Source organism: Chlorocebus sabaeus, chromosome 16 (assembly GCF_047675955.1).
Source record: "Chlorocebus sabaeus isolate Y175 chromosome 16, mChlSab1.0.hap1, whole genome shotgun sequence".
NCBI lineage: Eukaryota > Metazoa > Chordata > Mammalia > Primates > Cercopithecidae > Chlorocebus > Chlorocebus sabaeus.
The window spans coordinates 44,577,507-44,594,470 of NC_132919.1; the positions used below are offsets into that span (position 1 = coordinate 44,577,507).

Here is a 16,964-nt window from a genome sequence, read left to right on the forward strand (position 1 = left end):
CCCACCCGTGGAAAAACTCTCTTCCACAAAACCGGTCAGTGGTGTCAAAAAGGTTGGGGACTGCTGCTGTATATTTTAGAATGTTTAACATTTTAGAATGTTTAGCATTTCTGGTCCTCAACCCACTGTATGCCAGTATCCTCATCACCCCCTAGTTGGGACAATCAAAAATGTTTCCAGATATTGCCAAATGTTCTGGTAGGGGTGGCGAGGAATCACTCCCTGTTGAAAACTACTGTTCAGTAGGATGAAAACAAGCTACAGAAATACAGAGACAGAAGAAAGAGCATGTTTTGCATCAGCGTATTTTAAGATGTTTTAAGCTTTTTCAAGAGGATCTTTATATTTAGATAATTTGGACAGTTTTCCTGTATAAGAGTGGTGGAAACTGCAGCAATGCAGCATTTCGGACTTGATCTCTCGCCATTGGCTTCACTCTACCTTGCTCTTCACGTGGAGGTCAGCTCGTAATAATTTCAATTTCTTTTGGATCTCGGTCAGAACACTGATTTTCTGCTCCAAAATGGACAAAGACTGGGCAATACAAAAATCAACATCATGGTTTACTCCTCCAGTTCTCTCCTGGATGTTCTCCAGCCATTGGCTAGATCCCTTCCTTGAAGTTGTGGTGTCCTTCCCTAAAAGAGTGGATCTTTCAACATCTTCAATCTCTTTCTGCTGCTCCTCACTCTGTACACAAGGTATTTTAATAAATTCATCCCTCTGAAGGGACATTTCTGAATTTCCGATGTGACTTTTCAACATCCTTGATGCCTCATGTCCATTTGGATAGAGGCCACGATGGTAGGGCCTTACATCTGCATTTAATTCTTTTACTCTGTTTGCATATCTTAAAGTGTTGAGGGTGTTTTCACAAGAGGTCATCCCTGGAGAGATAGTAGCAATCATGCAAGTGGAGGAGTTCTGGCCTATAAAGGAGTCCCGGAGCACCTGTGTGAGTTTGCTGGCTCTGAATGGGGTATGAGGCTTGTTCTGACCCAAAGCCAGAATACATTCTTTGAGGGCTAGGAGACTCTTGTTAATCTCTGCCCCTTCCAGCTGCCTTTTCCGGCTGGCCTTGGTCGTATCTGCTCCCCTTTCATTCCCAGCTAAATCAACCAGGGAAAACTTGCCATGCAGTTTCCCTCCTGACTTCAGGATGATCTGGAAAACTGCGTGGCTCCTGGATGAGTGAGCGTTGACAGATGTTTGCCTGGAAGTCCGACAGCTATTCCCTATTTCCACCAGGTTCAGCACTTCCTCCACACAACACACCTCTTGCTCCTGCAGCCCGACCACTTGGATTTGCTGATTGCCATCCTCAAGGACTTGCAGTTTCTTCTTCCAGTTCAACAAATCATACACCTTGCCCCCAAAAATCTCAAAAAATGTCCCATAGACTTTGAGGTCCAGCTTCTCATAGATGGAGTTTCTGAGCAGGAGAAAGACATCCTGCGCCACCAGAGCATAAATGCCCTTAGAACGATCTTGGGCCCTTCCTGCAAAGTCTCCACCCATGGTGTACGTCTTCCCACTGCCCGTCTGCCCATAGGCAAAGCAGGTGGCCATGCCCTTGCGGAAGATGGACTCCACCAGTGGCTGGGCGGTGAACTGGTACACCAACTCGTTGGAGGCTTTGTCGTCGAAGGCATGGTCGAAACAGAAGGTCTGGTTCTCCAGGTAGCGAGTGAGGTCCACCTTTTGCTTGGACTCATGCACCATAACCACATTGTCCGAGGGGACGGTAATGATATCCAGGTCCTTCAAGGTGGTCTCTCGCTGGTTGAGAGGCCGCTTCCTCACGCAGACGCAGATGCGATGTTCTTGCCGGGGCTCCAGGACTGAGATCTTGCTGCTGTCCAGGTGCCTGCGATACTCTTCGATCATGTGCATGATCTCGTAGTTGGGGTTTGTGGTGTTGACGTCGAGGGCGCGTCTAGCTCGGATCTCCTGCTGCAGCCGCCTGCGCTTTTCCCGCTGCTTCTGCACTTTCTCGATTTCCTGGAGGCAGGGAGATTTTTTCTGCTTCATCAGACAAGGTTTGCTGGGAACCCTCACGTCTAGACTGTCCCCTGAGGCTGTTTTGTTTTTCTGGGGGATCATCACAACCCGTTTCGTGGAGGTACTCTGGTCCCCGATGGCCGAAGAGGGCGCGGGAGCCAAAGGGGATACGGGCGGGGACGGCATGGGGCCTTCAGCAGAGTCCAGAGCTGGATTCAGCAGGAGTATGGTCTCCAGGTCAATCTTCTTGCCTTTTTTGACTGCTTTCTCCACCCACTCTACCGTGACCCAAGAACTTTCTCTGTTGATCTCTGTGACCACAGCGAGGTGCATCCGCTTGTCACTGCGCTGGATTGCCACGTAGATGCCCACTTGGATGTCTCCGAAATGTGGCTTCAAGGGTTTCAGAGGCGAGAGGCGTGGGGATACAGGGAGGCAGAACTGACTGGCCATGGTGAGTGATGGAGGTATCAGGGCGCACTCCAGCGCCCTTGGGGTTGGAGCAGCAGGACCCAAGCCAGCCTGAAGCGCCCGGAACACTGAGCAGGGTTGCAGTCTGTGCCTGCCTTTGTGAGCCTAGTGCGCCAGGGCCCGGCCTGGGGCCACTACGTCACAAAAGGATGAGAAGAGGCGGCAGAACCTAGGGCTTAGGAGTGAACGGTACGGGAGCAAAAAGGGATGGAGAGATTGTTCTCTGCCAGTGAGGGTGAAGGGGTTGGAGGAGGATGTGGCGTGCTCTCTGGATCACAGCAAGAAAGAACCGGTAACAGAGAAGCAATGGGAAGCATGGAGTTGAAATTTAATTTATATATCCCATGTACTTTTACCTAAGCTTTGGAAGTATCCATTCTCCCAGGAGGCCTTGGCTGGCAGTCCCAAAGCTCAGTGCTTTAATTTGAGAATTGCTATGAAGTTCCCTTAAACTTTAACTCTCCAGTGATCAGTGGAAACCGATGAAGGTAGAGTTATTTGCAAATCTCAGCCTTATACTCAACAGGATCCCAGAAAGGGTCCTCAAACCTGCCATCTTTGTGTTTTCACCTCTTTAAAACATGTAACTTGTTTAAGAGTCACAACTTAAAGTTATTACAGTTTAATCAGCTTTCTCATTACGAAATCAAAATGAGTCGAATGTAGCAGGTAGTTGTGGTAATTTGCTAATATGAAACTTCCTTTCGTACAGCACCTGGGTTTGCAAACACAGCAGGTTTATCACATTCCAAGTGGCTCTGACCGCTCTAAAGTGAGTTTTGTTGTGCTGCGGTCACCACCATTTTTGAGATTAGTTCAGTAATTACCTTTCCAAACTCCTTTAGTAATTACACTTCTGGCCTCATTATCCATAATTTGGACAGAAAGAAGAGACACTGTGTGGAAAGAGATAATTAATCCTATACCCACCTCCCCACCCTGCAATACGTGTGTGTCCTTTAGAAGTTGTTAAGCAGGGCTGGAAGGCAGCTAAGATCATCGGATGCAAAAAGGTATTTCGCCAAGATTACAATATTTTCCTGCATAAGAATTTGCTTATAAAATAGATGGCATGGACTTTCAGACAGGCCAAGCTGAGAGTAAGGGTGACACCTTATGTTCAGCTCCCTACCCATCCCCGTGCATATTTTCTTTTAGACTGTTGAATTTCATCATCATTGTACTTACAGCTCCAAAGTAACATGAAGTAGCAAGTTGCAACCTTCCCTAGGAATAAGGGCCACTATAGAAATACATTCTATTATAAACTAACGTTTCTGTTCAGTCAGTTTAGTAAAGCTGAGATTTTGAAAAGAAGATGGAAGGAGGATACTGGCTAAATTAGGTAAGTAAGCAGTGCTCATTTCAAGAGAAGGTTGTATGCAGGTGGAGGGAGTGGAGAAAGGGCTTTAGGCCGTTGTCTTCTAAAAAATATTATGTTTTATTTCCCCAAATTATCAATATTTAAAGTTGTGCTTTAAATCGTTGTTGTTTCTTAGTTTCAAGGCCATTGTGTAAATATTCTTAATACCCTATATTTGTCATTAGCACTCTGTCATTCACGTCAGAGTACAGCGGTCTGATCATAGCTCACTGCAGCCTCAAACTCCGAGGTTAAAGCCATCCTACCATCTCAGCCTCCTGAGTAGCTGGAATTACAGGCATGCGCCAGGATGCGTTGCTATTTTCTTTCTTTGTTTCTGTCTTTTCTTTCTTTCTTTATTTTTGTTTTTCTTTTGCTAGGGATGAGGTCTTGCTGTGTTGCACAGACGCTGGTCTCAAACTCCCGACCTCAAGGGATTCTCCCTTCTCAGCCTCCCAAAGTGCTAGGATTATAGGCTTGAGCCACTGAACCACCTAGCAGTTTGTTTTGTTTTGTTTTTTTAAAACCGTTACCTTTGAAAAAGCTGGGTGTCTCTCAAAATTATGAAAACTCTAGAGCCTCCAGGCTAGCCGTAGTGTTTTCACCTTAGCTAGTAATGTTTTAGACACACAATGGATGAGCAGATCCATGATAGTAGTGCCAAAATCAGAGAGTAAAGTTTACTTTTATTCCCTCTTTCTCTCCAGCATATTTATAAAGCTTTTCATGGCAACTTCAGGACTTTTTTTCAGTTCTTTTCTCTTTTATATAGTTTCCCTAGTATATTGCATTTGTTCCTACAGTTTAATTTTCTATAAAACTGGCTGGATAGATTGTTGATAACCAGAATTATGAGTCCTAAACTTGTAGTCACCTGCAGGAACTAAAATTAACAAATCCAAAACTGATTCCGTTGTTTTCTTACTGAAAATGGAAGCTCTTTGTTATTTTTAATTGGTTTTAGTAACTTCAACATTTACTCATCTTTAAAATCCTGACACAGATCTTTGTCTTCTTCCTTCTTTCAGCTCATCCTAACTTAGATAGTCCTTTCCCAGTCTCTAGAAGTCTTCCGTAACCATGATATCATTTAATCTCCTAACCAATGATGAGCTTGTTGTTGTCTTTTTTCTTTCTTTCTTTTTTTGCAACCTCATCCAGTCAGGGACTGGGTCTATTTCTCACACTGTTCCTAGAGTTATTTTAATAGGTTCTTCCTTATTAATTCACTGCTTATAAGCATTTTAGGAGCTCCTCATCACCTTAATGATCTGGTGTAAATTCCATGTAAAGACACAAGGCACACCATCATCTTGCCTGCTTGGTCGTCCTCAAACTTCCCCACTATCCATATTTAATCTAAAACTGAGCCATGTGGAAGAAATTGCAGCCCTTCAAACACACCATTTTCTTTCAAATTTCTAATTTCTAGTCCAATGGGTCTCAATATTAAGATAGGTGGAAATCAACTGCAGGACCTGTTAAAACATCAGTTACTAGGCCCTGTGCCAGAGTTGTTGATTCAGTAGGTCTGCAGTAGGGCTGAAAATTTGCATGTTTAACAAGTTCCCAGGTAATACTGGTGCTGCTGGGTGCAGGGACAACATTTTGAGAATTACTAGTACAGCCCTCTGACAATAATCCTTCCTTGTCTTCATGGTTTTCCTGAGCTCTTCAATACCTACCTCAAACATCACTACCCTGGACTGGTTTCTCTGACCTTCTTGATAATAGCCAGGCAAAATAGCATTAGATGAAGACACCCCCTCTGAAGAAATGTATTTATTACCAGTCGAATTTGGCTGGTCAAGGGAACCCAAAAGCCTAATTTTTAGTAGTAAATTAAAAAGAAATTCTTGGCCGGGCACGGTGGCTCATGCCTGTAATCCCAGCACTTTGGGAGGCTGAGGCGGGCGGATCATGAGACCATCCTGGCTAACATAGTGAAACCCTGTCTCTATTAACAATACAAAAAAATTAGTCAGGCGTGGTGGCGGCCCTCTGTAGTCCCAGCTACTCGGGAGGCTGAGGCAGGAGAATGGCATGAACCTGAGAGGCAGAGCTTGCAGTGAGCCGAGATCATGCCACTGTACTCCAGCCTAGGCAACAGAGCAAGACTCTGTCTCAAAAAAAAAAACAAAAACAAAAACAAAAAACTCATTGGTGAACATAACAGTAATCTGTTTATAGAGAGCTGATTGGGCGCTTTTACAATGTCGATAGTCTGGAACTTCTTTGGAGCAATCTCTTTTTATATCTGCTTATATAAAGTTCATAATTCAGAAACCATCTACCTAACTATCTCATGTAATGGAATTTATTCTGATAGACGAGTCCATGTTAAAACCAAAAAAAATACTGTGAATCTTGAGTAATGAGATAAATACAGCATTTGTCAAAACATGAAGGCCCTAGATACAAGATATCATCCGTGGCCATTACCTGAATAGCTTTTGGTAGATAAGCAGTTTCTCCAGATTACAGACCAAAGTCACCACTGTATTTTTAACTGAATATAACCGAGCAGTACATGCTTACTTTGTGCTATTATGCCAAAGAAATCCTTCAAGGAACTTACCAGTTACACATTTTGTTCTGTGAACCTACTAAAAAAGTTCATGCCTTGACAAACCGTTGAGTGATAGATTCTCTTGATTGTAAATCTCCTTTTATCAAAAGCCTAGCAAGTATCAGGTGTAGCCCCACAAGAGTGGGTAGGGTGGGTGGAAGTAAGCGCAGGAAATGAGCTTTGTAATTTTCATTTATTAATTACAGATATATTCCCAGTTTGGGGCTTGTCAAAGTTGATTTATACGAGAGAATGTGATTTCTAGTCTCATTTTAGATACAAATCTCCCAGGAGAAACGCATCAAATACGTGCCTTTCTAACACTGTTTTAACAGACATCTAGCAGCTGTTGGACTTGTTTGATCACCCTGGGGGGCTGTACTTTTCCAGTGTAGGGATACAACCTGAGGTTGATTTAGTTATTCAGAAGAGTTCAATAGATTTTCCCAAATCTCTTTGAAGAAATGAAATGCATCATTTTCATTTATAAAGTTATTTTTTAAAGAGAAGAGAGGTATCTTACTAAGTTTATGCCTTTTTTAAAAAAAAGATGAATTAACTTTTGGAATGAGAATAGTATTTTACCATTACAGCTAGTATCTATGTCTCCTGACATTTCTACATTTTCCCAATGCGCTACACTTAACCTGTCCAGGTAAGTCCATACTTCTCCAACCCTCACATTGTTTTAATAGGCAAAAATTGTTTCTATGACAACAGTATTAACTTGGAGCCACCCTTCCCCTGTTTATTAAATGGGGTTGCCTACCTGGAGATATCTATGTGATTTCTATATATTTTTGATTGTGGATATTCATCTATAAAATTACCCGAGATAACAAAGATAAAAATTGTCCCTCTCTCACTTTAAATCCATTTGTGTTGGCCGTCTTTTAGCTTTCAACTCTATTTAGCATGCTGAGTGGAGAGGCTGGGTTTTACTTCCATTTTATGTTAGTGTTGTTTGCTTGTAATTCACACTAAAGCTAGGAGTTCAGTGTTCAAACTAGTGTTGTTTGTTTGTAATTCACACTAAAGCTATAGTTCTTTAAATTGGAAGATGTGCTATATTTCTCATCTTCAAAGAATGTTCTTTAGATAATACAATTCAGAATATTTAATATAATTTGATATTGGAATAAATATGAAACGTGGTATGCAATACTTGCATTTGAGAAATGGTTGGAGGAATTTGGATATTTGTCCTAGAGAGTTTGAGAGACAGATCTTTCTATATACACTTAAATGGCTACCTTATAGAAGAAGAATATAATTTGTTGTATTTGATATAAGGTGTGTTGACATCCAAAAATTCAAGCACTAGGCCCTCAAGACTCAACTCATCATCATTTTTCTTAGAAAGTATTCACGGATAATCATATGTCCCTTTCCTTTACCTCAATCACATATTAGTTAGTTTCCTTTATCTCAACTCCCACATTTATTCCATACTTATTTTTGACATTGCACTTACAAGTGTGGGTGTAAAGAATCTACATCTTTCTCTCCAGGTTAAAAAATAAAAAAAGCTTTGAGAGAAGGAAAGAGGATAACTTATTCATGGTTGTATTCCTTCTATCTGTCATACAGACATTAAGTTTCCTAAAATTATAAAAACTAGATTAATAATAAATGGATGTTTCTGACTTCGGATCAAACTAATAAGAACTTCATTCTAGTGTGCATTCAGTGAACCTTAACTATCTCCTAAATATAAAGGTCTATGCTAATTGGTAGATAATACAGTAGTACAGAAAACAGCCCTAAGCTCTACATTCATGGAGCCTACAGCATCATTTTTGGAAACAGGTATTAACAGATATAGATAGATATAGATACACACGCATATAGTCACACACACTTATACACACACATGTACATACATACATACATACATACAGATAGATACAGATATATAGGTATCATTCTAATAACTACAACAGTTTTGGAAAGTCGGAGTTCTATCCCATGTATTTAAAACAAAAGCTAAATGACTGCTTGTTGGGAAAGGTAGTGAAGTACACATTTCCATAAACAGACCCAGGAGTTGGGCGAGATTTGTATTCTCAAACCAGGCTACATATCAAAATCACCTGGGAAGCTTTTACAAAGTACAGATTGTCTGGCTCCACTCAGACCTACTGAATTAATCTCCAGGGGCCAGAACCTGGGCATCCATTTCTCTAAAATCGCACCCCAGGTTATTCTTATGTTACTATGAAGCCTGAAAGCATTGGGCTGGATGCCCTCTAGGTCTCTTTCTACTCAGAGATTTTATGATCCTGTGTTTCTGTGAATAAAAAGATGATCCTTTGATACACCTGTGGCCTTTGAAATTTCTTTTATTTTCGTATGCTGAATGTTTGAAGATACTCCTGATTTCACAAATGAGACACAATGCAGTTTTACTGGGAAAGCTACTTTTAAGATTCTGCAGAAGATTTGCCACAAAATATAACATTTGGTATTATTGTCTAACAACATAGAGTAAAATTGTGTAAAATCAAGACCTCATGTCATTAAAGACGTGCAAGCATGAGAGCGTACCATTTATATTTCCTATGGTGCTTCAGAATATCTTGTTGCACATAGTAGATATTTATAAATGTTTGCTATACCAAATATCGGATCGCTTCAGATATGATATGTCAGAGTGCCCATCTTTTTGGCTGGTCTTGCCTGTTTGCTAAGTGTAGAAGATGAAACTTCTACCAAGAATGAAAACCCTTAACTTTATAATACGTCTCAGTGTGATCTCTGTAGGTAATGTTATAAGCGCTATTTATCATTGTCAGAGCCTGATCTCTGCCTGTCTCGAGAAACATATATTTACCATTTTGCAATAACTTTCAAATTCTTACCTGGAAGCAGAAAGCAAGAAGACTAAAGTTCTAAGAAATAGGACATGATATCAAAATAACCAGTCGATCCTGGGAAAAAGAAAATCCATTCGTTGATTTAATGGAAATAACAAGTTGACTATTTTTATTTCAACTCCACATACCAGTGTTGTACAAGCTGCTAGGATTCAGGAATTATTGAAAAAAACCCCAGCTATAACCATTTACTGTTAGTGAATAAATATTTGGTTCGGCGAATACATGATATTGCTGAAATAGCAAACTCTGGGTAAAGGTATATATTAAAATCAGCATTTAGCAATTGCTTGTTAAGTAAACAATTGAATTGATAAATAAATATATCAAAAGATGGTTGTCAAACCTCAACAAACATGGATTTTTCAGTCTGATTGAACTAAAAATGCAATTCAAATTATTTTTTAAATGTACTTTAAAAAATCTCCAAAGGCTTCTCCTTTCACTGCTTAAACACTCAACTTATCTTCATGGCATCCAAGATCCTGCATAATTCACCCATTGCCAGTCCTCCCTATTATTTAGTATCACTCTTCTCCGTTTTTTAAAAATATACTTCAGTCACACCAGTCGTCTCTCAGTTCTTTGATGCACCCAGCTATTTCCTGACCCAAGGATTTCACATACCCTGTTTTTTTTTGAGGGGACTGACTCCTTATCATTCTGGTCTTCCACTTAATAGCTGTGTGCTTTTGTCACTTCTTGGGTTTGAATCTTGATCCCACTGTTTCCTCGTTCTGTGTCCTTGAATAAGTTATTCGATCTCTCTGAGCTTCATGGTTTTCTTTTTAAATATATAAAAGCCACCAATCATATCCACCTCATAAGAATGCTATAAGGAATGTGTACAAAATTGGTGGAAAATGCTTAGAACAGTGTGTTACACACAGTAAGCATGTAGTACATGTTGCTTATTATTTTCGTACTTTATAATTACTATGTTTATTTGCTTTTTTTTTGGAGAGGTGGCGGGGTACAGAGTCTCACTCTGTCGCCCAGGCTGGAGTGCAGTGGCAGGATCTCAGCTCACTGCAACCTCCACCTCCTGGGTTCAAGCAATTCTCCTGCCTCAGCCTCCAGAGTAACTGGGATTACAGGCCCGCACTGCCATGCCCAATTAATTTTTGTATTTTTAGTAGAGCCTGGGATTCACCGTATTGGTCAGGTTGGTCTCGAACTCCTGACCTCGTGATCCACCCACCTCAGTCTCCCAAAGTTCTGGAATTACAGGCATGAGCCACTGCGCCTGGCCTTTTTGAATTTTTAATCTGTTTCTTTGATTGGACTGTCTCTGCAAGGAGAGAAGAGGACCACTACGCCACACACCTTTAATATAAAGAGCACCAGACCCAGAGTAAGGACGCCTAGGTTTGTCAGCTCAGGCATTGATTCTTATTTTACTTTGAAGAAACAGCATCATTTGTTTTCTGAAATTCCATTTTCTCATCTGCAAAAACAAACAAAAAAAAGAGACCAAATCTTCCATTTTTTCTCTGGCTTTTAAATAAGGATGAGTCTACTTTGCAAACCGTTAAGTACCATTTCAAAGGTAATATGATTATTTCGACTTTGAAAAAGATGCTTGAAAATGCATTTTCATCCGAGCCCAGTGGCTCATGCCTGTGATCGCAGCACTTTGGGAGGCCGAGGCAGGCAGATCACCTGAGGTCGGGAGTTCGAGACCAGGCTGACCAACATGGAGAAACCCCTCGTCTACTATAAATAAACAAACAAACAAACAAATAAATAAATAAAGATAAAAATTAGCCAGATGTGGTGGTGGGCACCTGTAATCCCAGCTACTCGGGAGGCTGAGGCAGGAGAATCACGTGAACCTGGGAGGCGAAAGTTGCAGTGAGCCGAGATCATGCCACTGCACTCTAGCCTCAGCAACAAGAGAGAAACTCCGTCTCGAAAAAAGAAAAAAAAAAGAAAAAAACAAAAAAGAAAAAAAGAAAAAGAAAATCCATTTTCATTTACCTGGTAAATAATAAAATTATTTGAGAACTATGGGAGAAAAATGATGAGAAAAGGTCATTTGAGAAAATGTATGGGCTTAACAGTTTCCTAGTATAAGCATATGTACTCACAAGTTTAAAGGATATGTGGAGGATGAATTTATGGTGTGATGAGATAATGCCCTTCTAAAAAGAAATAAAGAATTTGGTTCTCATTCTGGATTTTGGTTTCTTTTTCCATTTTTATTTCTCCAATGTAAGAGTGATGGACTTCTTTATAAAGTATTTATTTCTCTAATCTGAATAAAAACTTTTGTATCCAAAATTGAATTTTTATCCAGATTTGATTGAGTATGGGTGTATGTGGCTGTATACAATCAATTTATTTTTGTAGTTTTCCTTTATTTTCCTTTTATTTATTTAGTTTTCCTTTCTTTTATTTTAGCACGATAAATGGTCAAAACGATTGGAGAATCATAATAAATTACTTATTAAATATTTCCAGGAAATTCTGATTTTCATTTCACTGAAAATTTATCTTCTGAGAAAGAGAATATTAGAAGGTGAAAAATTATATCGAATGGCAGGAAGTTGTCCTAGAATATATCTATATTTTAATTGGGACCTTTGATCTGGACCTTGCTTCCTATTTCATCAGCCGTTGGATATAATATTTTATAAAAGAAAACTATCCCAAGTAAGATGAGAGAAAACATTCTCACTTTTATCAGGCATTACCCTGAGTTATAATTACCAGTCTCCTTAATTAAATGGATAGATTTTATCAAGCCAATAGCAATTATTCATTATAATCACTTACCAAAAACTGAAAGTACTATATTATCTATTTGATAATTTAATGGGGTATAATCAATCTTTATTAATTTTATATGTAAGAAAAATGTTTAAATATTACTCAGAGAAAACCTGAATCTAACATTGCTGCTACTAATTCTTAATTATGTACATATCTTATTAATGGAGATTACAGAAATTAGTATTAATTTCTATCTGTGAGCTGATAACACTGTAAAAGTTCTGTACCTGTGCAACTATATCTCTGTTGTTGACAAAGTACTTATATATACCACATAATTTTTGATCTTCTAGTAATCGATTGAAGTTAAACAGGGTAGATATTATTCATCACATCTTATTAATAAGAAAGCTGGAACTTGGAGAAAACCTTTATGGGTTGGCCTGTCCGAAAGTTATTTGAATTGAGATAAGGGCACAGATATACAGGGTAAGTTTAGGATTTTTTTCCAGCAAATCACAGAATACAATTTTGAAAACTACAAGGATTGTAGTTCCCAAATACGAGCCTGAGGAAAGTTACTCTCTTATTCTCAGATGTTTTATTTTATTTTTTTGCATGTAAATGTGGATGGTAGCATTGTGGTGAGGACAGTGAATGATGATGTTACACCCAAGTATGTATGTACATATGTATTTATGTTCATGTAGGTTTGTATGTTCTAAAGGACACATAATTATTGATATTTCTCGTAATAGAATCACAAAATTTTAGAATTGAGAGGACTGAATGATTACAAATTTTCTTTGCTTTATCCAATTTTTGAATATTCTTCAGACGAGTAGCCAATCAGACTTTTGGGATTTAACTGAAAACAGATGGTTTTTGAGAACCTGCCCCACCAATGGAGCTGAAGAGCTATCATGCATTTAACAGCCATTGAGCACTTATTATATGCCAGGCACCACACTAGACATACCGTTAATGTGATAATTTTGCATGTTGCATGCACTTTTCACGGAAAAAGTGTTTATATAAAATATATTAAAATTCTTGTAGATATAAAATTAAAACTAGGTATCTGCATGGGAGATAAGTGTACATATAAAGGACAATGACCAGATCTGTTACTTTAGTGATTAGTTTGAAAGATTCCTATGACAAGAACTTTTCTTAGACTGGGAGAATGATGACCATTTCAATTTACATCTGTATTTGGTAAAATGTTGAGTGGTGAAACTGCTCCAGGATTTACATTATAGTAGCTTTGGAAAGGTGAAAAGAACAAGAACCATGGAGAGAGGCAGAGTAAGTGAGAGAGAGAGAGAGACAGAGAGAGATCTATTAGGTTGGTGCAAAAGTAATTGCAGTTTTTGCCATATATATATAAATATATACAAAAATACATATACACACTACAGAGAAATGTGTATGTATATACATATGTACATATATACACATATACTTTATAAACATTTGTCTATATAAACATACATATATTACATCTATATATATATATATATATTTTTTTTTTTTTTAGATGGAGTTTCACTCTATTGCCCAGGCTGGAGTGCAGTGATGCGATCTCAGTTCTCTGCCATCTCTGCCTCCCAGGTTCAAGTGATTCCCCAGCCTCAGCCTCCTGAGTAGCTGGGATTACAGGCGCATGTTACCACGCTCAGCTAATTTTGTATTTTTTGTAGAGACGAGGTTTCGCCGTGTTGGCCAGGGTGGTCTTAAACTCTTGACCACCTCGACCTCCCAAAGTGTTGGGATTACAGGCATGAGCCACCATACCTGGCCTATAAACATGCATTTTATAAAGAATTTCATATATACCAAATACACATATATAGTACACATACATATGTATACACATAATATATCTATTTAATTCATAATATACCTATTTCAGTCTTAAAACAATTTTAAAACCCTTTTAGACATGAATATCTTCATTTAATTTTCAAATATTTTAAGAAATTTGAGGCTCAGAGACAATAATTCTTCACTGTTGCAATTTAAGCTTACAATCTTTTTTTGAGCAGAAATATGGCTGGGATTTGAGCTTGCGTAAAATTTAAAATCCATGTGTTTTTTTACTACACCATACTGTTTCCAGTTTGTAGCCTAAATGTTGTTATGAAAGAAGCTTCTGGTATGAAAAGAAATAGAAGAAAATAGAACATAGTAAACCCTGAGACGATAAAAAGATTACAGCAGAATGATATTTTGCTGGGACCTCATAACTGTTCAAAACTGTCAGCAACTGGGATTTTTTTCTTTGAAACGGAGTCTGGCTCTGTCGCCCAGGCTGGAGTGCAGTGGCGTGATCTCAGCTCACTGCAAGCTCCACCTCCCGGGTTCACGCCATTCTCCTGCCTCAGCCTCCCGAGTAGCTGGGACTACAGGCGCCCGCCACCTCGCCCGGCTAGTTTTTTGTATTTTTAGTACAGACGGGGTTTCACCACCGTGTTAACCAGGAAGGTCTCCATCTGCTGACCTCGTGATCTGCCCGTCTCGGCCTCCCAAAGTGTTGGGATTACAGGCGTGAGCCACCGTGCCTGGTCCCACAACTGGCATTTTTAATCTACAGAAATGAAAGATAATCTGTACCTAGATTTGTGCTGTTTCACTTTATGTTACATAGTCCTCACATGGTATTTGATGTGGCAACATGCTTTGCCCCATCCATTTCATGTACCCTGAATGGATGCTTGTGGGTTTTAGCCTTTCCTTGCTTGTAGCTAATATGTTTTTACTACTTATTTGCTAAAGTCTCTGAGCAAAACGCAGCTGAAGAATTCATGCTTTGGTACTAGAAGTGTGCTCTCTAACTGGGGAACTGTTTCACTTACCTGAAAGAAAATTAACCTTCTCACAGAGTGCAGCCAGCTCTCATTCTGGAGTTTGAAGAGTGACTCCATGCGGAACCAAGGTTGCAGGAACTCCTCTATTCTTGCCTGGATTTTGATCTTTCTCCCTTCCGAATTTGTAAACAAAACCTTCGCTCTAGGCTTGAAAATTCGTACAGTGAAATCTCTGGCCAAAAGAAAATGATTCCTCCAAAATGTGGAGAAAAATTGGCCAGATTTGAGAGTGTTTTGGATTGAAAGTGGCAACCGTGTGCCAATATCACAAAGAACATACACATTGCCTCTGCTTACACTCGTTTGTGCATAAATTACAGATTATGTGGCTACAATCAATGCTGTGCAGAAAAAGTCATGCACAGTCTCTGGTATTTTGTGTAAGAGACCTAGTTGCTCACTTTGTGGTGGCTGGATTTTATACATAAGAATTTCCCTTCACATTTTGCAATTTATCTACAATATTTTTTATGTCAAAACACACCATTATCTTGAAGCCATTCCATAGCATCACTAATAATAGTTCTTTGTTTCTTAACAACAGAAGTTCAAGACCCTATTTAATAAGATTTCATGAACTGGTTGATTCTATAGCAAGGTTTAAAGACAGAATGGTTTCACTTTTGACACTTGGTCTTTTCACTAATAAGAAAAAAAAGCAAGTAACAGTCTCTGGTAAAACACTGAAAGACATCTGAAAACATATTTTATAAAACAAACAAAATGATTCTGTCATGCTTTTGTGTTATATTTGTATAGATTAATTTACAAAACCCATTTACATGTATTAACTCTTGTTTAATAATTTGAATTAATAAAAACTTTCAGTATTTGCTTTTTAGTCATCATTGAGCTAGGCATATGTAATCTTCAATATAATTGTGTGAGGCAGGTTGTATTATTTTTGGTTCTGAGAAGAGGAAAACGAGGCATAGAGAAATTAAATTATATGATCAAGGTTACACGCAGTTAATCTTGTTAGAGACATTGCTCAAAGATCTTTTGTTTCCAAATCTAGTATCCCTTTTGTGACATTTCGCCTCTATTATGTAATGAGAGATAACTCCCTTAGGAATTAATGTCATTCTTATCTACACTCAAATTATTTAATAACACTGCAGAAAACAGTCCGTCCTGAGCAGATCTAAGAATTTCCCAAAATGAGCTATTTGAAAAATTTCCAAATTATTCCTAACCACTATGTATTGGGCAATAAAAGAAATTGCTTTCTTGTATTTTCCCCTTTGTGTTTGTGTACCTGCTCACAAAAATCATCTCATACATAATGCAAGGTAATAAACTACAGCTTGTAATGGTGTAATGGCTACAAAGCCTTGCCCATGTGGAAATAGAACTGGAAATCTATTACTAGTGATGCACCCTTCAAATGCAATTCAAGTTTGACAAACATTAAACAATTTGGGCAGGCACTTGCAGCCAATGTTTCCTCTGAGTGTTTTTAGGTGTCTCATCATCATGTTATTATTCTAAAATGCCAGGAAGAATTAACAATTTCCTTCAGGTAAATCACTATGAGTTGAAATGCCACACAGGTGTAACCATTGCCCATTTTCTTCTGGGAAAGATAATATGAGCTCCCTATTCACAAGTTGTTTTCTCTTAAAATGCTAGTTCTCTTGAAATTTCATTTTCTCTGTGGCTTCTAAAATATGTTGCCATTTGATCACAATCTCAAATAAAATTGGTGTTTTTCTAATAGAATAAGCACATTCTCATTCACTTACAAAAAGGTGAATATAATTGATTAGTGGCTCTGTTTCCTTTTGTATATGAAACAAAATAATTTCTAGTTCTCAATGGATTAAAATAAATTTCCTTTACCAAAAAAATATTTCACCCAGCTAAATAAATAATCTTGCTTACATAGACTGGTTTTATTCTCAGGAAGCATTCATTAGAAGTGTCTAAATATATCTGGTTTTGAGGTATTTTCTTGCTTTTTTTCAGAAGGGAAGAGGTTCTGAGACTCTCTTGTTTATTTCTTAGGGAAAAAAACTTTATAATTTACAATTTTTTTGTCTTTGAAATGCACACTTAAAGACATTAGTTTTTGGCACTGCGTTGTTATCCCATTGAGC

At 38.6% G+C, this 16,964-nt stretch overlaps 1 protein-coding gene across 1 annotated transcript; it reads right to left on the bottom strand.

Annotated features, from left to right (window-relative positions):
- Positions 1 to 257: 257 nt before the first annotated feature.
- On the bottom strand, positions 258 to 2,577 carry KIF2B (kinesin family member 2B). Its single transcript, XM_008011423.3, has one exon. It carries the CDS (start codon positions 2,452 to 2,454, stop codon positions 433 to 435), a length of 2,022 nt encoding a protein of 673 aa, XP_008009614.3. The 5' UTR covers positions 2,455 to 2,577; the 3' UTR covers positions 258 to 432.
- Positions 2,578 to 16,964: the final 14,387 nt, after the last annotated feature.